At 42.8% G+C, this 27,778-nt stretch overlaps 1 protein-coding gene across 1 annotated transcript in view; it reads right to left on the reverse strand.

Moving 5' to 3' along the window:
- Positions 1 to 27,778, reverse strand: part of LOC126176056 (uncharacterized) — a 135,087-nt gene that overhangs the window by 55,646 nt on the left and 51,663 nt on the right. The window contains exon 3 of the mRNA XM_049923188.1: positions 7,239 to 7,534. Coding sequence (XP_049779145.1) covers positions 7,239 to 7,534 — 296 coding nt within the window. The remainder of the gene's footprint in view (positions 1 to 7,238; positions 7,535 to 27,778) is intronic.

Genomic DNA, 27,778 nt, shown 5'->3' on the forward strand with positions numbered 1-27,778 from the left:
CATGTGAGGTTTTTGGAATATTTTAGACTACATCTACTTAACAACGACGTAAACAGTGAAGTGCCTTCACGAAAAACTTATTTAATAAACGGCATCACAAAGCGTAATCATAAAACACATATAATGACATGTGTGATGAAGGAAATCTTTATAAAACATGCAGTGCCAAATAAATAAAAAGGACATTAGAAAACAACGAGTTAACCTCGTTTAAGGTTAGGTGTCACGCATAAATGAATATGAGAGAACTTGTGTTTTTTTAATATTATCAATCAAGAAAGTACGCACACAGTGGGGTGTCAAACAGCGTTGTCATAACAAAGCAACATTCGTAAATACAATGAACGGATTTTGTATCACACTGATCTTTTAACAATGTAGTCAACCAGCTATTGCAAAACGTGATAAGTTAACACTCTCAAACAGGAATCTTATAATGTTATGCCTATGTAAACAAATGCCAAGAAAATATATAATAAAACATCTTATTATAACCTATACAGTCTCGTCTCATAAATAAAATATGAATATGAGGGAGCTAGAGATTTTATATGAAGGTTACAACATAAATTAGGCATTTATGTACAAAAAAATTAGATACATCAAGTAATACAGATATGGGGGGGGGGGGCTGGGATTGAAAGGGGCTGTCACTGAAAAATCTAATGGTCAGGAAAATATGTTACGCAACGCAGACGAGCTTATCAAGGAAAATGAAATGTGTTAAAACAAATAGAAAACATATAGAGATGAAGACTGTGGACTGTGGGTGTGGGAGGGGGTGGAGGTTGGTGGCGCGGGGAGGTGGGGACAAAGACATACAGAAGGCACTCATTATGTTGCTCATTAACAATTTACAGAAAGGGCAGTGAGTCAACAAAACAGTAATACAATAATTAACAACAGGTTTCACACAAATGGCAGCACTCAGCCAAAAATTATTTTTTTAATCAGTTATAGCAGCCACAGCAGACAGTAAGGGTACAACCAACTATAACATTGGATATGTTTACACAGCTAACTGGTTAAGAGAAAGAAGGGGGTGGGGTTATCTGATAGTTTGTTATAATATGCTGTGCTTTAACATTTGTTAACACCCAGTACTAAATTCAAAATTTTGTAAAACTGTGTCAACATTGTTGCAACTAATATATATAGAAAGAAAAAATTACTATAAAAAAACAATTTCAGAAGAGGAAAGAAGCATAGGTCACATATATAGAGTGGTATCTCATAAGCTGTGTATTTATACGCTTGACACATACTGTATAACTAATTATTCGTGTAATAGATCTGAAAGTGCCTGCAATATTTATCTTCTAACAAGAATATTGTCAGCCCATTACATTAACCATAAATCATTAAAAGTGGGCTGTGGTTTCTATAGGAAGGGGGGAGGAAAGGAGCAGTTGACTTATTATCAGAACAACAGGCTTATAGAAGTTGTACTAGCACACAGTAAATGTGGCTAAGGTCAAAAGCAAATCTGAGATGGATATAGGATGGGGACAGGGGACAGGGGGGCGGGGTGAGTAGGTGTAGGCTAAGATGGGTAACAGAGACAAAGAAGGAACTGATGAAATGAGAAGGACTAAGGAGGTACAAATTGGGGAGGTTTTAAAAATGGCATGCTGAAGGGACATACCAAATATCACAAGAAAAATCATGCTACTCCTAACAAGGGCTGATTGGTTTACTTAGTGGGTATACTCCTTAGGTCTGATAATTTCCATCTAGTTTGTCCTACATAGAATTTGTTATAATGCTACCAATTAATTCCAACATTTCAAACCAAAAGTTAATAAAAATGTTTAACAAACGGTATTAAAATTAAGTTGCAGGAAATATATGTCAAGAAAAAAAACCTTCATTAAAACAAATCTTAAAACAGAAGGGAAACTACAAGTCACTTTCGTAGAGTACAGTTTACCAATAATTTATTTATAAAATTGCTACATACTGTATGCTTAAGTACCCCAAAAATGTATCTTAAATTTTATGAAACACGTATTACCATGAATATAGTCAGCACATATGTTTAATCAGGGATTTTTAAAAATGGGCTGGGATACCTAGAGGGAAGAGGGATAGGAGGATGGAGGGGAGGGTAGCATTTTATCAGAAGGTCATTATTTCTTAAATGAAATGTTTTCAAAATTTTCAATAAAACACTTACATTTCAATTCTTTATGTTCATTCAAAATTAGGTCAGGTTATTGCTTTGAACCTCAGCAAATTTCAATCTCTTCTAACTTGTTCATTAAGTGTCCTTTCTCAGTTTTCTGTGGTAAATTCATACTGTGGAAATGTTGCCTACAGAATGTTGTGAAGCTGTTAAATGGTACGTTCATCCATATGGCTAGCAATGGGTCCAGCATTTTCTTGGATCACATAGAAATGAGATTGTAATAGAACAGCACATATAGAAAATATTTTACTTTGCAGAAGATACGTAAATGACACTCTTATATTGATTGACAGGAATGAAAAATATATTGAGAATGTATTTGATTTGTTCAATAATGCTCATATACATTGATCAGCCGGAACATTCACAAAACTGACCTACTATCCATATAAACCCATCCAGGCAGGTGAGGAATGACTGCTAGTCAGACATACGCACAATGCATGTAATATCAGTGAGCATGTTGTTCTTGTGTAGAATGTGGAAGCCACACGATATATCCAAGTTTGACTGAGGGCAGATAGTGTGGACCAGAGGTTTGCCACAAGCATTTCAGTAACCACACCACTTGTTGGGTGTTCGAGAAGCGCTGTGATGAGTATCTTCAACATGTGGTCAAACCATGTGTAGACATAAAGGGTTTGGTAGCCACCACTAATTACGGACATCGGACGTCAAAGGCTAGGCAGACGTAAAATAGGACAGATGGCAAACTGTGATTAAACTAAAATCAGACTTTAATGCTGGGCAGAGTACAAATGTATCTGAACACACAGAGCACTGATCATTCCAAATAATGGGCCTCCATAGTCGACAGCCCATGCACATGCTAACATTTACTCCAGAAATCCACAAATACGACTGAAATGGGCATGTGACCTACGGCATTGGACTTTGGCACAGTGACAGAGTATTGGACAGACTGATGAATCCTGAGACCTAGACCGAGCGAGGTGGCGCAGTGGTTAGCACACTGGACTCGCATTCGGGAGGACGACGGTTCAATCCCGTCTCCGGCCATCCTGCTTTAGGTTTTCCGTGATTTCCCTAAATCGCTTCAGGCAAATGCCGGGATGGTTCCTTTGAAAGGGCACGGCCGATTTCCTTCCCCATCCTTCCCTCACCCGAGCTTCCGCTCCGTCTCTAATGACCTCGTTGTCGACGGGACGTTAAACACTAATCTCCTCCTCCTGAGACCTATATCACTATGCCAGTGGGTGGGCAAGAATCCGTCATCATCTTGGGGATAGCTCCTTGACACCTGTACTGCTGGATGGAGGCAAGATGGCGATGGCTCCATTATGCTCTGTGAGACATTCACATGGGCATCCATAGATCCAGCTCGTGCAAGGCACCACAATGGCCAAGGAGGATCGCACACTGGTTGCAGACTATCTGCACTCTTTCATGGTGATTATGTTTCCCGATGGCAGCAGCATTTTTCCACGAGGTAATGCGCCATGTCACAAGGCCAGAAGTGGGGCGGGGGGGGGGGGGGAGTGGTTTGAGGAACACAGTGATGGGTTTCAGTTGATGTGCTGGCCCCTAGTTTGCTAGATCTGAAGCCAATTCAACATATCTGGGATGTTACTGAACTTTGTGTCAGAATTCATCGACTCCTTCCCGGAATTTGTGGGAATTGGGTGATTTGTGTATGCAGATGTGATGGAAAATTCCTCCAGCGACCTACCAAGGCTTCATTGCTTGCATACCACAACGTGTTGGAGCTGTTAACCATACCAAAGGTAGATATACCAGCTGTTAGATAGGTGATCATAATGTTCTGACTGATCAGTGTAAATCTTTCATTTACAGCTAAAGAGGAAAAAGAATACAAAATTTCTAAGACCTAGAAATGTCAAGGGTTAATATATCACTTATGTTTAAGGAGCACTCTCACCAACCAAACCAGTCCGCCCTTGCTACACACTTAAGACATCCATAACATTCTGTAGGCAACATTTCTGACAGTATGAAATTAGCACAGAAAATTGAGATGGAACACTTAATGAACATCTTAGAAGAGATAGAAATCTGTTGTGCTTCAAAAAAATAACCCCACCTAATTTTGACTGAAGAAAAAGAATTGAAATGTGAGCGTTTTCTGGAGAGTTTTGCAAACATTTCATTTAAGAAATAATAACTTTCTGATAACACGCTACCCTCCCCCCAACCTATGAAGTGACCTGTGGTTTCCCCTCTGCTTTAAGATTTTTTTTATGAAATATTTTTTTCTTGATGTGTATTTGCTGCAGCTTAGTTCCAATACTGTTTGTTGAACTTTTTTTTTAATTTTGGGTTTGAAATGTTGGAATTAATTGGTAGCACTGTAACAAATTCTGTGTAGGACAAACTAGAGGGAAATTATCAGACCTAAGGAGTATACCCACCAAGTAAACCATTCAGCCCTTGTTAGGTGCAGCATGATTTTGCTTGTGATTTTTGGTATGTTTCTTCAGCATGCCTTTTTTTTAAACCTCCCCAATTTGTACCTCTTTTGTCCTTGTCACATCATCAATTCCTTGTTTGTCATTGTTACCCATCCTAGCCTACACCAAGCCTCCCCCACCCCATCCCATCCCCATCCTATATCCATCCCAGATTTGCTTTTGGCCTTAGACACATTTACTGTGTGCTAGTACAACTTTTATAAGCCTGTTGTTCTGATAATAAGTCAACTGCACCTTTCCTCGCCCCTTCCTATAGAAACCACAGCCCACTTTTAATAATTTCTGGTTAATGTAATGGGCTGACAATCTTCTTGGTAGTAGATACATATTGTAGGCATTTTCAGATTATTACAGGAATAATTAGTTACACAGTATGTGTCAAGTGTATAAATACACAGCTTATGACACACCACCCTATACACATGACTTGTGTTTCTTTCCTCTTCTGAAACTGACTTTTGTAAAATAATTTTATGTTACATGTATATTTGTTGCAACAGTGTTGGCACACTTTTACAAATTTTTGAATTTAGTACTGTGTGTTAACAAATGTTAAAGCACAGCCTATTATAGTAAACTATCAGATAACCTCCCCCCCCCCTCCTCCCCCCCCCCTGTCTACCTCTTAACCAGTTAGCTGTGTAAACATATCCAATGTTACAGTTGGTTGTGCCATTACTGTATGTTGTGCTTGCTATAGCTGTTTAAAATTATAATTTTCGGCTTAGTGCTGCCATATGTGGGAAACCTGTTCTTATTTGTTGTATTATTGCTTTGTTGATCCACTGCCCTCACTGTAGGTTGTTAATGAACAACATGATGGGTGCCTCCAGTATGTTATATATGACTTCTTACCCCCTACACCTCCTGACCCCTCGTCTTTGTCCCCACCTCCTCTCCCCCTCCCCCCCCCCCAAGCCCATATCGTTTTATGTTTAAACACATTTCATATTCCTTGATAAGCTCGTCTTTGTTTCCATAACAATATTCCTAACCATTAAATATTTCAATCACTGCTTCTTTCAATTCCAGCCCCCCCTCTCCATTTATCTTTATTTTGCTGTATCTAATTTTTCTGTACATTTGTATCCAGTTTATATTGTAATCTACACTTCCCGACGCCCCCTCTGTCTGTCCTTCTCCCCTCATTTCTGGCTTCTCTCTCTCTCTCTGTCTGCCCATTTCCTCCTACCCCTTCTCTCACCACGTTATCACCCCTACCCCAATAGTAGGTCTCTGGCTGTTACTCCTTCGCTTCTCCCCGTCATTCCCCCCCCCCCCCCCCCGCTAGTATTATTTATTTTCAGTTAGTAAGTAGCATGTGTACCACGTTTGGTTTAAATCGATCCAGGAATTTAGAGGAGCTTGTTGCTTGTGGCTTTGTCGCATATGCACTTTTCACAGACATTGTCACATTTTTCTACACGTAACCATTCTGCTGTTACTGCTCTCTACAGAGTTCATAAAACCTCCTGCCTTCTTTTATACTGTCGTGTCTGCCTCTTGTGACATCTAGTGGTCACTTCTGCATTACATAGGGGTTTCTGGATACCTGTGATCAGTGTATCCTCTGGAAAATGAAGCTTGTAATTTTTAGAATAGCTTCCCATTTTCGGTACTTTTAGCTCTTATGATACCATATTCTCCGAAAGATAATTGAAAAACTGGATATTAGTAAACTAGCTGCCTATCGCTTGCTTAACCTTCCAACATTCCCTACAAAGGAACCAAGTTGCAGGAGTGGGACAAAAATATGGAAATTACATTGCGATGTGGTGACTATGGTTGCCAGGGGAGATTCGACAATTCATCATTGTTCTCCCAAAATCAGCCCTAGACGACACGAGCTGTGTGAACAGGAGCTCTATCGTCTCGGAACACAGCGTCACTGTTGGGGAACGGTCATTGTATCGTGGGATGGACCTGATCAGCCAGTATAGTCGCATAATCCAGTGACGAGTGGTTTTGTAATTCCAGGTCATTCTGATATTCCCAAGTTATGGACCTCGCTTTGACTGATTAGGTGTTAACAAGGTTCGCGACTGCGACATTCAGTTCTGCAGTGACTTTTGCATCTGTCATCCTCTTATTCTCCGTTACAATCATTTTCAAAGACCGTCAAATTACGATCACTCAACACACACTTCCGTTCCCCTTGTGACTTAACAGGTGACGTTCTTTCGCTTTACTCGTATGCGGTATGAATCTTCGATTCGGCTCCATTGGTCGTGGAAGTACCCACCACAATCTTTCCACGTTCGAATTCATTTATCTCCAACATAATGGACTCACAGCTACATAGAACACCGTTCCGATCACGACTCACGCTTGCAACGTACTGCGGACATAGCACAGGTGCCTTTCGTAGTCAAAAGCAACAGCGCAACATGCAGGCTTAGCTATCGTCTGCGTTTATGTTCAAGCATGTATTTCTTACGGTATTTCCACATTTCTTCGGTCCCCTGTATATTGTGTGTCTAGTAGGCTTCAGTTAACGTTGATTAAAATGGACTCAAGATATTTTTAAAAAAAATAGCAGTGGCGCTAGCCATTGCTTCGGACAAAAGAAAAGTAGCAGGTAGTATGGTGCGGCAGCTCACCGTGGTCGTTGTCGCGCTCGCGGTCGAGCTCCCTGGCGGTGTCCGGCGGCCGCGCCGCCTTAGCTATCTTGTGCGTGCGGGCGTCGCGGAAGCGCGGCAGCCGCTTGCCGGACGCGGCGGCGTGCCACACCTTGGCCACGCGCGCCGCCGCCCCCGACAGGAAGGAGAGCCGCTCCGACGCCGACGTCGGCTTCGCGTCCACTTCCGTCACCGTCGCCCAAGCTCCTGCCGGCGCCTCTGCGTCTTCGTCGTCGTCCTCGATCTCTGCCTGCGCCTCCTCGTCCGAAATCTCGCCGCTGCGTCGTCCAGGTGCCATTAAACAACGACAGATCACTTCTCCTGTCGCGCACTAGGCAAGGACTGAGAAGTTCAAATGAGTAACTTGTCGTCCAATCCCGATTACTTGTTCAAAAATTGGAAAGGAAGTCTTATGTCGAAACACAGATTATTCCTTTTTTAGCAAACTTCAGAAGTTGATACAAATCCTGATTCCTAATTTCAGCAAAGTTATATTGCCATCTTCAGATCATCGGATAAGTGAATTAAAAAGCCCTACGTCTCGCACATTTCCATGTGGCCACTTAATACATGAAGGTAAACTAATAAAAATGACACTCACATGCAGCCCTAAGTACACTAAAATGAAAGGCATAACATCATCAGCAAGGGGAAGAGTTGTCACATACATAAGATAGAGCACACTCACTGCTGTCAAATGTGTTCCACTAATTCCTCTCCTATGACAACTTCTTCATCTCAGAGTAACACTTACAACCTACACTATGTGATCAAAAGTATCCGGACACATATATGAAAATTACAGATTCGTGGCGCCCTCCATAGGTAATGCTGGAATTCAATATGGTCTTGGCCCACCCTTAGCTTCGATGACAGCTTCCGATCTCGCAGGTATACGTTCAATCAGGTGCTAGAAGGTCTCTTGGGGAATGGCAGCCCATTCTTCACCGAGTACTGCACTGAGGAGAGGTATCGATGTCGGTTGGTGAGCCCTCGCACGAAGTCGGCGTTCCGAAACATCCCAAAGGTGTTAAACAGGATTCAGGTCAGGACTCTGCGCAGGCCAGTCTGTTACATCGATGTTACTGTCATGTAACCACTCGGCCACAGGCCGTTCATTACGAAAAGGTGCTCTATCGTGTTGAAATATGCAAGATGCAATCGCCATCCCCGAATTGCTCTTCAACAGTGGGAAGCAAGAAGGTCCGTAAAACATCAATGTAGACCTGTGCTGTGATAGTGCCACGCAAAACAACAAGGGATGCAAGCCTCCTCCATGAAAAACAGGACCATACCATAACACCACCGCCCCCGAATTTTACTGTTGGCACTACACACACTGACAGATGACGTTCACCAGGCATTCGCCATTCCCACACCCTGCCATCGGATCGCCACATTGGGTACCGTGATTCGTCACTCCACACAACGTTTTTCCACTGTTCAATCGTCCAATGTTTACGCTCCTCACACCAAGTAAGGCGTCGTTCGTCATTTACCGGCGTGATGTGTGGCTTATGGGCAGCCGCTGGTCCCTGAAATCCAAGTTTCCTCACCTCCCACTTAACAGTCATAGTACTTGCAGTGCATACTGATGCAGTTTAGAATTCCTGTGTGATGGTCTGGATAGATGTCTGCCTATTATGCATTACGACCCTCTTCAACTGTCGGCGGTCACTGTCACTCAACAGACGCGGTCGGTCTGTACGCTTTTGTGCTGTACGTGTCCCTTCACGTTTCCACTTCACTATCACATCGGTAACAGTGGACCTAGGGATGTTTAGGAGTGTGGAAATCTCGCGTATAGACGTATGAATCAAGTGACACCCAGTCATCTGATCACATTCGAAGTCCGTGAGTTCCGCCGAGTGCCCCATTCTGCTCTCTCACTATGTCTAATGACTACTGAGGTCGCTGATATGGAGTACCCGGCAGTAGGTGGCAGCACAATGCACCTAATATGAAAAACGTATGTTTTCTGTGGGTTTCAGGATACTTTTGATCACATACTGTACATTCTCAGTTATTTCCTGGATGATGTATTCCAATCTCTGTCTTCCTCAGTTTTTACCCTCTACAGCTCCCCGCAGTACCATATATGTTATACCCTGGTATCTTAAGCATCCCCTATCATCCTGTCCCTTTTTCTCGTCAGTGTTTTTCATCCATTCCTGTCCTCCCCGACTCTACAGAGAATATGCTCATTCCTTATCAGTATACCCTTTTTTAACATTCTTCTGCAGAATCACAGATTCTCTTCTGTTCCGGTTTCCCCAAACTCCATGTCGCAGTACCACAAAATGCTGTGCTCAAAACATACATTCTCAGAAATATATTGCTCAAATTAAGACTTACGTTTGATGCTAGCAGGCTTCTCTTCGCCTTGAATGCCTTCTTTGCCTGTGCTAGTCTCATTTTTATGTCCTCCTAACGCCGTCTGTCATGGGTTATTATGCTGCCTCGGTAGTAGAATTCCTTAACTTCATCTACTTCGTGATCACCAACCCTGATGTTAAGTTTCTCAATGTTCTCATTTCTGCTGCTTCTCATTACTTTTGTCATTCTTCGATTTACTCATTACACTGTCCATTTCATTCAGCAGATCCTGTAATTCCTCTTCACTTTCACTGAGGATAGCAACGCCATCAGCGAATCTTATCATTGATATACTTTGAATTTTAATACCACTCTTGGACCTCTCTTTTATTTGCATTATTGCTTCTTCGATGCGTAGGTTGAACATCCCTGTCTTTCATCCTTTTTCATCCGAGCACTTCTTTCTTGATCTTCGCCTCTTATTGTCCCTTCTCGGTGTAGTAAATATTGAATATTAACCGTCTTTCAACATAGCTTACCAAAAATTTCTCAAAATTTCGAACATCTTGCATCACTCGACATTGTTGAACGCATTTTCCAGGTCGACAAATCCTATGAACGTGTCTTGATTTTTCATTAGTCTTGCTTCCATCATCATCACAACGTCAGAATTGCCTCTCTGGTGTCTTTACCTTTCTTAAAGTCATATAACACATCATCAATAATCTTTTCCATGTTACTGTATATTATTCTTGTCATCAGCTTGGATGCATGAGCTGTTAAACTGACTTTGCAATAATCCTCGCACTTATCGGCTCCTGCAATCTTCGGAATTGTGTGGATGATGTTCTTCCGAAAGTCACATGGTATATCGCCTGACTCATACATTCTACACTCCAGAGTGAATAACAGCATTTTTTTGGCACTTTTGGTAGTCATTTTTGAAATTATGATGGAATGTTATCTATTCTTTTTGCCTTATTGATTGGTTATCAACATACAAACATCCGACAGTAGAGGATGTACTTTATTCGATCTATTTGACGCGTAACTGCCTTGCAGATACAGTTATGGATTTTATTTTAGTATACTTAATCCTCCATAGGAGCGTCTTTTGTGAGTAAGCTTCCATGTTTCCACTGGTCACATGGCAATGTGAATGTGCGACACGCAGGAGCTTTACAATTCACGTATCCGATGATCTGAAGATAGGAATATAATTTTGTTGAAACTAGCTATCAGAATATGTATCAACACGATCTGGGCAATAAAACTATTTTGGAAGCTTTGATACAGAGATCGCTCTCCTTCTGACAATGTCAGGCAATAACATGTCTCCATTTTAGAATAAGAAGTATACCGATGATAGAAACTGAGGTACAGAGCTTGACAGTTGCTACATGACAAGAAATATTTTCACATTCTACGCTGCAGCAGAGAGATGTATAATCATGAAGTTGTAACACTACAACATGTCACAAATTCCTTACACATGTACGGAATCGTTTCAACTGTAATTTTAACTGAAACATGTAAATCAATTTTTTTAAACAAATTTTCTATTTATTATGGAAAATATTATGCTTGACAAAAAACAGAAACATCCATAGCCGGAGGGGAAAAACCCTCTTTGAGAAGGTATGTGATGTTATTTCAATAATTACAGTATTGAGTCAAATTTAAAAAGAGCTCGACAGTATGAGCCAACTGACCAGAATGACGTTTCATACCCACGTTTTCTCCCTCTGGCGCCTGCTTCGGTGTGGCGGAGTTGACGTCCGAGGTAGTCCCACATGTGTTCTGTCGGGAATAAATCTGAGAGTCTCGCTGGCAGTGGGCGTACCAAATATCACACAACCTATTCGTAGAGGCACTTTCCTTGTGTGGACGAGCGCTTTCCTGATGAAAAATGGCACCACGATATTGTCGCGTGAGAATTAATGCATGAGGACAGTGGATGTCGGATATGTGCCTTTGTGCCAGTGAAGTTCCGCCAATCAGTACCATCCGTGACCATATCCAAAGACTTCCCACACCATAAAGTAACAATTCTGTGTCTCTGCAAAACGTTTGCAGAATGGGTTCTCCCCAGGCCACCGCCATGCTCACCAACGATGGTCACTCGGGGTAGTGGAGAACTGCGATTCATTGCTGAATACAATACGCAGCCATTCATCAGCAGTATTCCTGGTCACATAAACAAACCAAGTGAAGCTGTTTGTGTTGTGATATTAACGGAGGGTACAGCAATTCCCTTGACCAGTTGCTGCTATGTTGCAACCAATGGTGTGGAATGGCACAGAATGTTGGAGGGAGTCCATTACTTGTTCTCGGATGGTAGACACAAATGTGAAGGGTTTATGAGATGCTCGGTGAGCAATACGACGGTCTTCCCTTACGTCTCTCTCGGTTCCATTATGGCCAGGGGCAGCGGCTGGTACTTACACTCTTGGAAATTGAAATAAGAACACCGTGAATTCATTGTCCCAGGAAGGGGAAACTTTATTGACACATTTCTGGGGTCAGATACATCACATGATCACACTGACAGAACCACAGGCACATAGACACAGGCAACAGAGCATGCACAATGTCGGCACTAGTACAGTGTATATCCACCTTTCGCAGCAATGCAGGCTGCTATTCTCCCATGGAGACGATCGTAGAGATGCTGGATGTAGTCCTGTGGAACGGCTTGCCATGCCATTTCCACCTGGCGCCTCAGTTGGACCAGCGTTCGTGCTGGACGTGCAGACCGCGTGAGACGACGCTTCATCCAGTCCCAAACATGCTGAATGGGGGACAGATCCGGAGATCTTGCTGGCCAGGGTAGTTGAATTACACCTTCTAGAGCACGTTGGGTGGCACGGGATACATGCGGACGTGCATTGTCCTGTTGGAACAGCAAGTTCCCTTGCCGGTCTAGGAATGGTAGAACGATGGGTTCGATGACGGTTTGGATGTACCGTGCACTATTCAGTGTCCCCTCGACGATCACCAGTGGTGTACGGCCAGTGTAGGAGATCGCTCCCCACACCATGATGCCGGGTGTTGGCCCTGTGTGCCTCGGTCGTATGCAGTCCTGATTGTGGCGCTCACCTGCATGGCGCCAAACACGCATACGACCATCATTGGCACCAAGGCAGAAGCGACTCTCATCGCTGAAGACGACACGTCTCCATTCGTCGCTCCATTCACGCCTGTAGCGACACCACTGGAGGCGGGCTGCACGATGTTGGGGCGTGAGCGGAAGACGGCCTAACGGTGTGCGGGACCGTAGCCCAGCTTCATGGAGACGGTTGCGAATGGTCCTCGCCGATACCCCAGGAGCAACAGTGTCCCTAATTTGCTGGGAAGTGGCGGTGCGGTCCCCTACGGCACGGCGTAGGATCCTACGGTCTTGGCGTGCATCCGTGCGTCGCTGCGGTCCGGTCCCAGGTCGACGGGCACGTGCACCTTCCGCCGACCACTGGCGACAACATCGATGTACTGTGGAGACCTCACGCCCCACGTGTTGAGCAATTCGGCGGTACGTCCACCCGGCCTCCCGCATGCCCACTATACGCCTTCGCTCAAAGTCCGTCAACTGCACATACGGTTCACGTCCACGCTGTCGCGGCATGCTACCAGTGTTAAAGACTGCGATGGAGCTCCGTATGCCACGGCAAACTGGCTGACACTGACGGCGGCGGTGCACAAATGCTACGCAGCTAGCGCCATTCGACGGCCAACACCGCGGTTCCTGGTGTGTCCGCTGTGCCGTGCGTGTGATCATTGCTTGTACAGCCCTCTCGCAGTGTCCGGAGCAAGTATGGTGGGTCTGACACACCGGTGTCAATGTGTTCTTTTTTCCATTTCCAGGAGTTTACTTTTCAATTCAATAAACTTTACCAACTGCCATATACTTTAGGTTATTTTGTTTTATTTCGAACGCAGCCTGTTTAGGCATTTCATTTTGCCATCTTCAGGCCCCACATGCTTTTTTTCGAATTAACAGGCTTATCGTATAGCGCCATAAAACTGGATACCGTGAATCCGAATCGTTTTGCAACTGATTGATACGAAAGCTCCGCATTAAAATTTTGTCTTATAAAGGGTGGCCAGAAACAGCCTAAATAGCTTGTGAGGATGTTGCAGGGTAGCTTGTGCTGAGGAATAATTGGTAAGAAAAATATTCGTTACGTTGCGCCGTTTCCGCGGTAATTAGCTTCGAAGTTAGCCAATCGGGTCGTTGCACGCACAGATTCAAGCCGCCCGTCAATACAATTAGTGTCAATTGTTCTCACAGCGTAAATGATAGCGCACGAGACTGCTCAGCCCTAGGCTCGTGTTCGATCCTTCCGTTCTATTTCCATATCGCTCTCTTGTTCGGTGTTAGGAAACCAAGTGAACGTTACAGGACATCGTCTCTGGCGGGCGTCTTGAATCTGCGCGCGACAGCCTTACTGACTAACTTCAATGCTAATTAATTCGGAAACGGCACGACGACGTATCGAATTTCTTTTCTAAACAATTGTTTCTTGGCACTACCTATCGTGCAACACCTCTTTAAGCTTTTCAGACTGCTTCTGACTACCGTGTACGAGGACATTTGTCTGGGACATTTGCTTTTTCTTGTTAACTGAAAACTTGGTTTAAAAAGTATAGAAAAAATGAATGAAAGTGACATTTAAAAGTCTTATATGATCTTAAAGTTTTCTGTGAGTGATGTCTAGTTTAGTGCGATTAACAGAGTTGTTGACTGCATTGTTTCTAGCGTTGTTTAGTTCAGTTTTCGATATATTTTGAGTAAAACTATAATGGATGATAATGAAAGTAATGGGGAGCCAAAGAGTACATGTCAATATGAGAAACTGAATTTTAGTCTGAAGTCTCATAGAGTTCACAAATTGTTTATTAGCGGTCTTCTACGGAATATATGCTTGATTATAATTACTTTAATGAAAGCATAGATAAGTAAATTGCATTTATCAGATACTGCTAAGGAAAGGTACGATAAATATAAGTACATGTCATAACAGGACTGACAACCGTTTGTAGCTAACACAAATTAAATAAACTATATGTTTCTTAAGAGTAAAATTACAATGAACTCGCATTCTTCTGTAACGTTATGATTTTTTACCTTCGCAATTACAATTTATTGTCAATATCAGGTCATATTGTTATTTGCCTCATTAACATAACTAAAGTCTGATTTTCCTTATACAAAATTCAAGACAAGATGCACACGGCCCTAATGATCTTTAAATCTTGTAGAAGCGCAAGATAAAGTCAAAACATTATAAGGAACAATCATTCCAGGGTCTCTTCTAACAACACAAAATTAATAATGCACACTGGTAGGGAAATTTGGCGTAAAAGGAAGGAGAGTAAAGAATACGCAAAAGAGTATCATAAAGATACTGGTACAGATTAGTTACAAATAGTCTCTCCCAGGAGTCCACACAGCAGCGTTATCAGAGCACATAGTCCTATATCGAAAAAATATGCAGAATGTTGAAGGAGCCACTAATCAGTTTTAGTGACACACTTGCTGTGCAACCCGCGTCCATCACAGGCGTCGTTAATTCAGGCTTGTGCTATATTGTCATCTAAGAGGTAGCCATGTCAAATTCTTTTTCTCTATTCAGGTAGCAACCTTTAAAATTTACAAGGTGCATTCAAGTTCCAAGGCCTCCGATTTTTTTTCTCCGGCCTGCAAAGAGATAGAAACATGCGCATTGTTTTGAAATGAGGCCGCATTCATTGTCAATACGTCCCAGAGATGGCAGCACCGTACGGCAGATGGAATTTTACCGCCAGCGGCGAGAATGAGAACTGTTTTAAATACTTAAAATGGCGACGTTTTCCTTACTTGAACAGCGTGCAATCATTCGTTTTCTGAATTTGCGTGGTGTGAAACCAATTCAAATTCATCGACAGTTGAAGGAGACATGTGGTGATGGAGTTATGGATGTGTCGAAAGTGCGTTCGTGGGTGCGACAGTTTAATGAAGGCAGAACGTCATGTGACAACAAACTGAAACAACCTCGGGCTCGCACAAGCCGGTCTGACGACATGATCGAGAAAGTGGAGAGAATTGTTTTGGTGGATCGCCGAATGACTGTTGAACAGATCGCCTCCAGAGTTGGCATTTCTGTTGGTTCTGTGCACACAATCCTGCATGACGACCTGAAAATGCGAAAAGTGTCATCCAGGTGGGTGCCACGAATGCTGACGGACGACCACATGGCTGCCCGTGTGGCATGTTGCCAAGCAATGTTGACGTGCAACGACAGAATGAATGGGACTCTATTTTCGTCGGTTGTGACAATGGATGAGACGTGGATGCCATTTTTCAATCCAGAAACAAAGCGCCAGTCAGCTCAATGGAAGCACACAGATTCACCGCCACCAAAAAAATTTCGGGTAACCGTCAGTGCTGAAAAAATGATGGTGTCCATGTTCTGGGACAGCACTTCCTGCACTGCAACAAAAACGTCCAGGAACGGCTGCGCGTGTGCTGTTTCACCAAAGCAACGCACCCGCACATCGAGCTAACGTTACGCAACAGTTTCTTCGTGATAACAACCTTGAAGTGATTCCTCATGCTCCCTACTCACCTGACCTGGCTCCTAGTGACTTTTGGCTTTTTCCAACAATGGTAAACACTCTCCGTGGCCGCACATTCACCAGCCGTGCTGCTATTGCCTCAGCGATTTTCCAGTGGTCAAAACAGACTCCTAAAGAAGCCTTCGCCGCTGCCATGGCATCATGGCGTCAGCGTTGTGAAAAATGTGTACGTCTGCAGGGCGATTACGTCGAGAAGTAACGCCAGTTTCATCGATTTCGGGTGAGTAGTTAATTTAAAAAAAATCGGAGGCCTTAGAACTTGAATGCACCTCGTATTACCCATGTCCTTGACTTTGTTACTACCATTTAAAATGGACACGAAGTTTCGTAAGAACAGAGGCGCTAGCAGCAGTTTTTGACTAAAGAGAATTTATTGTGAGACAAACTACATACTTTTTCTGTGGTACTGGATAGAGCCTTTAAAGAGGACTCCAGGGACATAACACCTGTCAAATTTCATCAAACAGTAACAGCGCCGAAAACATATAACCCGATTTCAAGAAAAGAGGCCCCATAAATATCTGTCTAATATTGTAACATGATAGCAAAAACGAAACTTAAGTCATAGTTTGAGCGTTTCTTATTATGACTGTCATATCAAGTGCTCAAAATGTATATCTTGAACACAGATTCAGGGCAGACAATCATGACTGTTGAATTCCAACCAGACTTATGTAGCTCAGATATACGGCATTTCATGTTTTCGGCAGTTGTCGATGTTTATTTGTACTTCTTGTTTTAATTTTCTCTACAGATAAAAGTCTAGCGGTTACCGTGCAGACCATTTCGTGTTTCCTGAACAGCAGGTCCAACAATGATATCTTCTGTTAAGGCGATCTGCAATTGCGTATGTTTCCAATGGACTTGGCATCCATCATTTTGTCACCACATGAATTGCCTTATGTTCTATTCGATGTCTTCCAATAACTGCGACAGCATATGCTTGGAACTGTCTCTGTAATTATTTAGAGTCCCATTATTAAAACAGGGACCACTTAATCGATTAGTGAAGTCCGCATCACACAGACGGACGAAGGTCGTTGTGTATCCACTTCTCTCACCGATGACGGATTTCCAATTGACCAGTAGTGTATCTAACAAAGATGGTTTGTAAATTAGGCGACATATGTAAACAAAATCTAGCTTCGAAACATCGAATCGCTTTTTGCAGCTTATGTAGACATTATTCGGAGAATTGAAACCGATTTTAAAAGAGGTTACCTCAAAGACGTTCACAGAGCGAAATTTGGAAATGATTAAATGCAGTGAGGCTCAATATTCGAAAACATTCTTCTCTTTGATCCAACTCGCACAGCCAAGCTACTCAGCAGCGACCTGTGCGTTGTGTATTACCACCGCTAGAATATCTTAGTAGTGGCCTGCACCTTGTGCATTACCACTGCTAAAATATTAGTTGTATTTCTCTCATGACTTACTGTTGTTTACCGCTGACGTATTTTAGTCATCACATTGCCGTTTCCGTGAATATTTTTATATTGTTTGTGAAGGCAGATCTTGAGTGCTGGCGTGATCAGAATCTCTCTCAGTACGCTACCGAACCGTAGCTCTTAACAATTCGGCGATTTCCTCCATAAGCAAAAATGTAACTTGCTCAACTGTTGTATAAACTATGGAAGTCTGGATATGTTCACGTGTAAGTCATCCATCCTACAACAGCATAGCACAGAATGAGGGGCTTCAAGGGCACAGGTAAACACAGGAACCTTTCCTGAGGCGATTTGGAACACTTGTGCGGCGCTGCCCTTCTGCGAAAAGATACACTCCTGGAAATGGAAAAAAGAACACATTGACACCGGTGTGTCAGACCCACCATACTTGCTCCGGACACTGCGAGAGGGCTGTACAAGCAATGATCACACGCACGGCACAGCGGACACACCAGGAACCGCGGTGTTGGCCGTCGAATGGCGCTAGCTGCGCAGCATTTGTGCACCGCCGCCGTCAGTGTCAGCCAGTTTGCCGTGGCATACGGAGCTCCATCGCAGTCTTTAACACTGGTAGCATGCCGCGACAGCGTGGACGTGAACCGTATGTGCAGTTGACGGACTTTGAGTGAGGGCGTATAGTGGGCATGCGGGAAGCCGGGTGGACGTACCGCCGAATTGCTCAACACGTGGGGCGTGAGGTCTCCACAGTACATCGATGTTGTCGCCAGTGGTCGGCGGAAGGTGCACGTGCCCGTCGACCTGGGACCGGACCGCAGCGACGCTCGGATGCACGCCAAGACCGTAGGATCCTACGCAGTGCCGTAGGGGACCGCACCGCCACTTCCCAGCAAATTAGGGACACTGTTGCTCCTGGGGTATCGGCGAGGACCATTCGCAACCGTCTCCATGAAGCTGGGCTACAGTCCCGCACACCGTTAGGCCGTCTTCTGCTCACGCCCCAACATCGTGCAGCCCGGCTCCAGTGGTGTCGCGACAGGCGTGAATGGAGGGACGAATGGAGACGTGTCGTCTTCAGCGATGAGAGTCGCTTCTGCCTTGGTGCCAATGATGGTCGTATGCGTGTTTGGCGCCATGCAGGTGAGCGCCACAATCAGGACTGCATACGACCGAGGCACACAGGGCCAACACCCGGCATCATAGTGTGGGGAGCGATCTCCTACACTGGCCGTACACCACTGGTGATCGTCGAGGGGACACTGAATAGTGCACGGTACATCCAAACCGTCATCGAACCCATCGTTCTACCATTCCTAGACTGGCAAGGGAACTTGCTGTTCCAACAGGACAATGCACGTTCGCATGTATCCCGTGCCACCCAACGTGCTCTAGAAGGTGTAAGTCAACTACCCTGGCCAGCAAGATCTCCGGATCTGTCCCCCATTCAGCATGTTTGGGACTGGATGAAGCGTCGTCTCACGCGGTCTGCACGTCCAGCACGAACGCTGGTCCAACTGAGGCGCCAGGTGGAAATGGCATGGCAAGCCGTTCCACAGGACTACATCCAGCATCTCTACGATCGTCTCCATGGGAGAATAGCAGCCTGCATTGCTGCGAAAGGTGGATATACACTGTACTAGTGCCGACATTGTGCATGCTCTGTTGCCTGTGTCTATGTGCCTGTGGTTCTGTCAGTGTGATCATGTGATGTATCTGACCCCAGGAATGTGTCAATAAAGTTTCCCCTTCCTGGGACAATGAATTCACGGTGTTCTTATTTCAATTTCCAGGAGTGTATTTCTGCGGAGCCTGAACGCGCTGAGTGGCCGCGCGGTTAGAGGCACCATGTCACGGGCTGTGCGGCCCCTCCCGCCGGAGGTTCGAGTCCGCCCTCGGGCATGGGTGTGTGTGTTGTTCGTAACGTAAGTTAGTTTACGTATTGTGTAAGTCTAGGGACCGATGACTTCAGCAGTTTGGTCCCTTAGGGATTCACACACATTTGAACGGCATTTTCTACCAAGGAATAAAACTGTACAATAAATTACCAAAAGAGATTAAAGAAACTGCAAAAATACACTTATTTAAAAAGGCAGCTAAAAAGTACCTGTTATGCAATATATTTTATACATTGAAGGACTACTTAGCTAAAACAGAGTAGGGTTTTGATAAAAAGTGTTATACAAATAAATAAATAATAATAATAATGATTATAAAATATCCGACATTCCACACTACCCTTCACTTTATGTTTTTTATCCTTCTTTCTTTTTTCTTTCTTGGAATACCTACCCCCAAGCTATGCATAGCACAATACTAACACCTCTTTCTGAGCTCAACATCTCACTCATTATGGAGGGATGCTGGCTCAGTTTTTCAGGATAGCTAATGGGAAGTTGCGGTACAGAAAATGGGCAGAGATCACCAGTGTGTGTGTGTGTGTGTGTATGTGTGTGTAGTGAGTGAAGTGTTATGAAACAATGTGTGTATAGTGTGTGCAGTGACTGATAGTGAGATATGAGTGAACAATGTGACATTACATTATTTAATAAGTTATTTGTAAAAAATTTATTGTACACCAGTAGTAAATCTAATTGTAAATGATTGTCTCTAACTAGAAATCTGAAAATATATGTGTATACCAATTAGACTATTTTAAATTGATCTAAATTTGTAAATACTTTGACATGTCCTATATCCTTGTAAAAAGATATCTACGGATGATTAAAGCTACTACTACTACTACTTGAACATTGTTTTTTGCGGGGCCTGGGACTCTTGCTTGCTCGGCTTTTTGCAGGTAGCATACAGGCGTACTAAGAAGTCGCTCGCTGTCTTGCAGTGTAGTAAAGCGTGCTGTAGTCTACGATACGTTCTGCTAGGAATTATTTTCAATATACGCTGAAAGATCGAAAAAATTTGCAACCAGTCACTGTTTTTGATAATTTATTTTGTCTTTACCAGTTTCAGGTTGGTTTTCCCATCTTCAGACGAGGTCTAGATTAGCTTATAATGTGACAGGCGATTGAGAGTTGGCGCAGCCAACACGAATGTGAAAGTAAAAAAACTACCTGAAGTGAACTGACCTCAGCTGAACTGCCAACAAATTCCATTTCTGGACAGGTGTAATTCCACACAACTGTCATTATCTCATCTGAGGTACGTGGGTGCAGTAGGGCAGAGCTTTATGGGCTAGTACTTTGAGGCTTTATTACCTTGTTACTGTTTGAGCAAGTTCTACACACGTTACGCCGTTCAGATTCCCTTGGATTATTCTTTTTATTGCCACATAAAATGATATAAATCCATTTACAATCAAAAGTCAAAGTCACTGACATGATCAGGCAGCTATAAACTTTGTAAGTTACTAGCGTACATGTTGGTTGCCATAGCTTAGCAAAACTGCACCTCGATACATTTATCCTTTCTAAATATATTTGAGGTAGTGTGCCTGAAGTGCGTCGCCGTGTATATTAATGAGTTGTCACTTAGCAGTTAGAGGAAGACACGTGGTGCCCAAGCGCCTGGCTCGCATTAAGTAGCGCACGCAGTAGAAATAAGTATAGCCCGGTAATTGCGATTAATAGCGGATATGTTAAGAAAACAATGTGTAATTTATTTTGTGTATACAGTTAGTTAGTTAAAGTAATATTACCAAGCTCAGCAGACAACCGCACGATCACACGTTGATTACTTCTAAGTGCGAGGTAAAATGTGCAGACCGATACAGCAGCTCCAAAAGCTGCAAGTTATTTAATTTTTTAAGTACACAATTCCTACGTCTTAACAAAATAGAAAGGTAGAGCATCGACAGAGAGAAGACTGCGAGTACTGTAGCACCGGCTGAAAGAGATTCTACAGTAACTAATTACTGCAATAAGTTCAGCTGAGTATTCCGTCAGTTTAGTTCATTGATTTGTATCATTTAATGGCAAGAGCATATCATATAATAAATAATTTTAAACACGCCGAGATTTTCTTAAGGTAGTGCCCAATAATCTCCAACCCGGTGTAGCCTCTGCCCTCAACGATTTCGTCCTCAAGAGTTGCACATCACAAAAACATTTGATGCAAGATAACACCGGAGGGGGAAGTGGAGAGAGAGACGGGGATCAACTAACACTTGACAAAGATATAAACTGCAGAAATAAGGCAGAAAGTGATAATTAAAAAGATGTCTAATGTTTTAAGACTGACATAAAACTGAAGATCAAATTTGGAACTTTTGTTAACGCTATAAAACATAAGAGAGTTCTCAAACGTTTTTCTTAATTATTTTCCTGTTATTTGCTCTTTGTTGCAGTCATTATAATTATACCCATAAAATACGTACTGCTTCCCCAGAGTGTTCTTAAAGACAGTCGTCATTTATAAACTCTGTCATAAACTAAAATTTCTTGACATGAACTTCAACAACATACAGTTTTCCATGGCCATTAAACTTCGCTATGAAATATGCATCAAGAACCCTGAATTACCTTTGTAAAAGGAAAGTGCTCACTTAAAGGAACGTTGCCCAGCTATAATCGTAATTAAATTGTGAAATGTCTTGAGAGTCTAGCACAGTTCCCGTGTAAGTAGTATTCGGCCCGTGTAAGTAGTATTCGTAACTTATGGAGAGTAAAATCTCCACAGTACAGAATATTTCCACTGAAGTGTTGCATTGGAAAATACTAGCTCCCTGATAATATGCTGATAATAGTTAAAGCTGCAACTGGTGATAATAATCCCCTGCAGAATTTGAACACAAGCATTACTCATATGTAAAATCGGTAAGCGGATCTAAATCCCCTATTCAGTCACTCGTTGACCACGATGGCACCGAAACAGAGGACGACCGAAGAAAGGCAGAAATACTGAATTCAGTGTTCCGAAACTGTTTCACTGCGGAAAATCGTAACACGGTCCCTGACTTCAGCCGTCGCACGGACGCCAAAATGGAAAATATTGAAATAAACGATATCGGAATTGAAAAACAACTGCTATCACTTAGTAGCGGAAAAGCATCCGGACCAGACGAGATACCCTTAAGATTCTACAGTGATTATGCTAAAGAACTTGCCCCCTTTCTATCAGCAATTTATCGTAGATCGCTGGAAGAACGTAAAGTACCTAGCGACTGGAAGAAAGCGCAGGTCGTTCCCATTTTCAAGAAGGGTCATAAATCAGATGCGAATAATTATAGGCCTATTTCGCTTACGTCAATCTGTCGTAGAATAATGGAACATGTTTTGTGTTCTCGTATTATGACGTTCTTAGATAATACAAATCTCCTTCATCATAACCAACATGGATTCCGCAAACAGAGATCATGTGAAACTCAGCTCGCCCTATTTGCCCAAGAAATTCACAGTGCCGTAGACACAACATCGGTAGCTCCGTGAGGCTATTTGCAGATGACACGGTTGTCTACAAGAAAGTAGCAACATCAGAAGACTCGTACGTACTCCAGGAAGACCTGCAGAGGATTAATGCATGGTGCGACAGCTGGCAGCTTTCCCTAAACGTAGATAAATGTAATATAATGCGCATACATAGGGGCAGAAATCCATTCCAGTACGATTATGCCATAGGTGGTAAATCATTGGAAGCGGTAACGACCGTAAAATACTTAGGAGTTACTATCCGGAGCGATCTGAAGTGGAATGATCACATAAAACAAATAGTGGGAAAAGCAGGCGCCAGATTGAGATTCATAGGAAGAATTCTAAGAAAATGTGACTCATCGACGAAAGAAGTAGCTTACAAAACGCTTGTTCGTCCGATTCTTGAGTATTGCTCATCAGTATGGGACCCTTACCAGGTTGGATTAATAGAAGAGATAGACATGATCCAGCGAAAAGCAGCGCGATTCGTCATGGGGACATTTAGTCAGCGCGAGAGCGTTACGGAGATGCTGAACAAGCTCCAGTGGCGGACACTTCAAGAAAGGCGTTACGCAATACGGAGAGGTTAATTATCGAAATTACGAGAGAGCACATTCCGGGAAGAGATGGGCAACATATTACTACCGCCCACATATATCTCGCGTAATGATCACAACGAAAAGATCCGAGAAATTAGAGCAAATACGGAGACTTACAAGCAGTCGTTCTTCCCACGCACAATTCGTGAATGGAACAGGGAAGAGGGGATCAGATAGTGGTACAATAAGTACCCTCCGCCATACACCGTAAGGTGGCTCGCGGAGTATAGATGTAGATGTAGATGATGCATTAACCGTCAGAATGCAAAGACAGAACAGATTCCACAATGACTGTTGTGAGATTTATACACAGCTTTTTTTTATTAATTCTACAAGTGATGTTGACCGATGGAGTATTTCTTGCAACATGCATTGCACAACTACTAATAAAGAAAATGCAGTAATCGGCACAATCAAGCTTACATAAGAAAACGTGTTTAACTGGAAATAATGTAGTCAGGTGTCGCCCAGTGACGGTGCAAGATTAATGAAGAATTTTGTAAAAGTGTCGAGGAAGTCTTTCGAAGCATAACTACTGAGATGGTCTGCAAGATGTCGAGGTAGAGGTAGAGACAGAGCGAATCAAAACAGCGCATTTGGACGCCACAGCGAGATTCCTCACATACTAGAAGTTTAAAAATATAACAAAACGTCGTCCCGTGCGTATTTTCGTCAGAAAATGGGGTGAGAGCAAGGATATTCTGCACCACTGTAATCATATATGCGATATTTATCTTCATTCAATAGTCTGTAGGTATTCTGTCCGGCTAGTGCTGAGGGCAGGGTTTTTCGTTAGAATACTAGAGTGCGAGACTTCGCTTCTGGATCTCAATGCAATCGTTTTTTGTTTGCTAGACTGCATGATGTGGTATCCGGCTTCATCGTTGCTATGCAACGGCTACAGGAGGTCTTATACAAAATATGTGCAGTTATTAAGTACTGACACAGAGACAAGAGTCCAGTCTGTGTATTTAATAATTATTTTTAATTAATCTACTTTTAAAGGAATATTTATCTTTCAAATGTTTTTCTGTCTTCCACGCACTAGCCGCATCAAGGACGATTTCCAGCGCTGTTTTTTCTCGTCTTCAATTATATCTCCAAACCAAACAAAAAAAAAAGGATAATGCCGACTCCATGTCTTTACTTCTTGCTCTATCCTTTTTTTTTCTATCCTAGGTAGTCCCTGTGCAACCATAAATATTACATCGTCTAAGTAAATTTAGAAGGTACCAGATAGATTACGTAATGGTAAGACAGAGATTTAGGAACAAGCATTTAAATTGTAAGACATTTCCAGGGGCAGATGTGGACTCAGACCACAATCTATTGGTTATGAACTGTAGTTTAAAACTGAAGAAACTGCAAAAAGATGGGAATTTAAGGAGATAGAACCTGGATAAACTGACTAAACCAGAGGTTGTGCAGAGTTTCAGGGAGAGCATGGAGAGCATAAGGGAACAATTGACAGGAATGGGAGAAAGAAGTACAGTAGAAGAAGAATGGGTAGCGCTGAGGGATGAAGTAGTGAAGGCAGCAGAGGATCAAGTAGGTAAAAAGACGAGGGCTAGTAGAAGCCCTTGGGTAACAGAAGAAACATTGAACTTAATTGATGAAAGGAGAAAATATAAAAATGCAGTAAATGAAGCAGGCAAAAAGGAATACTGACGTCTCAAAAATGAGATCGACAGGAAGTGCAAAATGGCTAAGCAGGGATGGCTAGAGGACAAATGTAAGGATGTAGAGGCTTATCTCACTAGGGGTAAGATAGATACTGCCTACAGGAACATTAAAGAGACCTTTGGAGAAAAGAGGACCACTTGTAGGAGTATCAAGAGCTCAGATGGAAACCCAGTTCCAAGCAAAGAAGGGAAAGCAGAAAGGTGGAAGGAGTATATAGAGGGTTTATACAAGGGCGATGTACTTGAGGACTATATTATGGAAATGGAAGAGGATGTAGATGAAGATGAAATGGGAGATACGATACTGCGTGAAGAGTTTGACAGAGCACTGAAAGACCTGAGTCGAAACAAGGCCTCGGGAGTAGACAACATTCCATTAGAACTACTGACAGCCTTGGGAGAGCCAGTCCTGACAAAACTCTACCATCTGGTGAGCTAGATGTATGAGACAGGCGAAATACCCTCAGACTTCAAGAAGAATATAATAATTGCAATCCCAAAGAAAGCAGGTGTTGACAGATGTGAAAATTACTGAACTATCAGTTTAATAAGTCACAGCTGCAAAATACTAACGCGAATTCTTTCGAGACGAATGGAGAAACTAGTAGAAGCCGACCTCGGGGAAGATCAGTTTGGATTCCGTAGAAATATTGGAACACGTGAGGCAATACTGACCCTACGACTTATTTTAGAAGCTAGATTAAGGAAAGGCAAACCTACGTTTCTAGCATTTGTAGACTTAGAGAAAGCTTTTGACAATGTTTACTGGAATACTCTCTTCCAAATTCGGAAGGTGGCAGGGGTAAAATACAGGGAGCGAAAGGCTATTTACAATTTGTACAGAAACCAGGTGGCAGTTATAAGAGTCGAGGGGCATGAAAGGGAAGCAGTGGTTGGGAAGGGAGTGAGACAGGGTTGTAGCCTCTCCCCGATGTTATTCAATCTGTATATTGAGCAAGCAGTAAAGGAAACAAAAGAAAAATTCGGAGTAGGTATTAAAATCCATGGAGAAGAAATAAAAACTTGGAGGTTCGCCGATGTCATTGTAATTCTATCAAAGACAGCAAAGGACTTGGAAGAGCAGTTGAACTGAATGGATAGAGTCTTGAAAGGAGGGTATAAGATGAACATCAACAAAAGCAAAACGAGGATAATGGAATGTAGTCGAACTAAGTCGGGAGATGCTGAGGGTATTAGATTAGGAAATGAGACACTTGAAGTAGTAAAGGAGTTTTGCTATTTGGGGAGCAAAATTACTGATGATGGTCGAAGTAGAGAAGATATAAAATGTAGACTGGCAATGGCAAGGAAAGCGTTTCTGAAGAAGAGACATTTGTTAACATCGAGTATTGATTTAAGTGTCAGGAAGTCGTTTCTGAAAGTATTTGTATGGAGTGTAGCCATGTATGGAAGTGAAACATGGACGATGAATAGTTTGGACAGAAGAGAATAGAAGCTTTCGAAATGTGGTGCTACAGAATAATGCTGAAGATTAGATGGGTAGATCACATAACTACTGATGAAGTATTGAATAGAATTGGGGAGAAGAGACGTATGTGGCACAACTTGACAAAAAAAAGGGACCGGTTAGTAGGACATGTACTGAGGCATCAAGGGATCACAAATTTATCATTTGAGGGCAGCGTGGAGGGTAAAAATCGTAGAGGGAGTCCAAGAGATGACTACACTAAGCAGATTCAGAAGGATGTGGGTTGCAGTACGTACTGGGAGATGAAGAAGCTCGCACAGGATAGGGTAGCATGGAGAGCTGCATCAAACCAGTCTCAGGACTGAAGACCACACCAACAATAAAATTGTTTCGCACTACTTCATCAAGCACATTCGAACCCATTTATCATCACTTCTTCCTGCCATAAATTCAATAGATTAGCACCAACTAACACTGTTACCATTTTCATGCCCATTACATTTCCATAACACATTACGTCTTCTATAGAACTATCAACCGTCACAGGTGATTACAGAACCATGTTACTATTTTTATACCCATCATCATATTAACGACTGACAAGTCTGTCGGTTATCAGTCAACTGACAACAATTACTGAGAAAAATGTGTATGTCTAACATCGCCATATCGGTAAGTTTTGTAGCTGAGGCCGGTATTACAATATCATATTTCTTTGTCAAAGTTGACATGTCAAACATTTATGTCAAAGAAATATGATGGTGTAATGGTGAACTTTGTCAAATCTCGCCTGTCGTCAATAAATATGATCAAATCTAGAGCCTCGCCGTAGATTTGATCATAAAAGTCGTTCGTCTTCTGTTCAATGCAATGTGAAATGTAACTGCTCGGAGTGCTGGCGCACCTATAGCTATTTGACTTCTCTGTAGTATGTTTGTAAACCTGGCTTCAAGGTTGGTGTGATCGTTTGACTCCTTTTTTTTTTAATAAACTTGCTTCGACTAGAGTGAGGGGTGAGTAAGGGGCACAGTGCCTCCTATTAATTGTGTGTTGACGGGCGGATGGAGTATGCTACAGGTGACTTCATGCCCACGATCACAGTACTGCCATCC

Source organism: Schistocerca cancellata, chromosome 3 (assembly GCF_023864275.1).
Source record: "Schistocerca cancellata isolate TAMUIC-IGC-003103 chromosome 3, iqSchCanc2.1, whole genome shotgun sequence".
Lineage (NCBI taxonomy): Eukaryota > Metazoa > Arthropoda > Insecta > Orthoptera > Acrididae > Schistocerca > Schistocerca cancellata.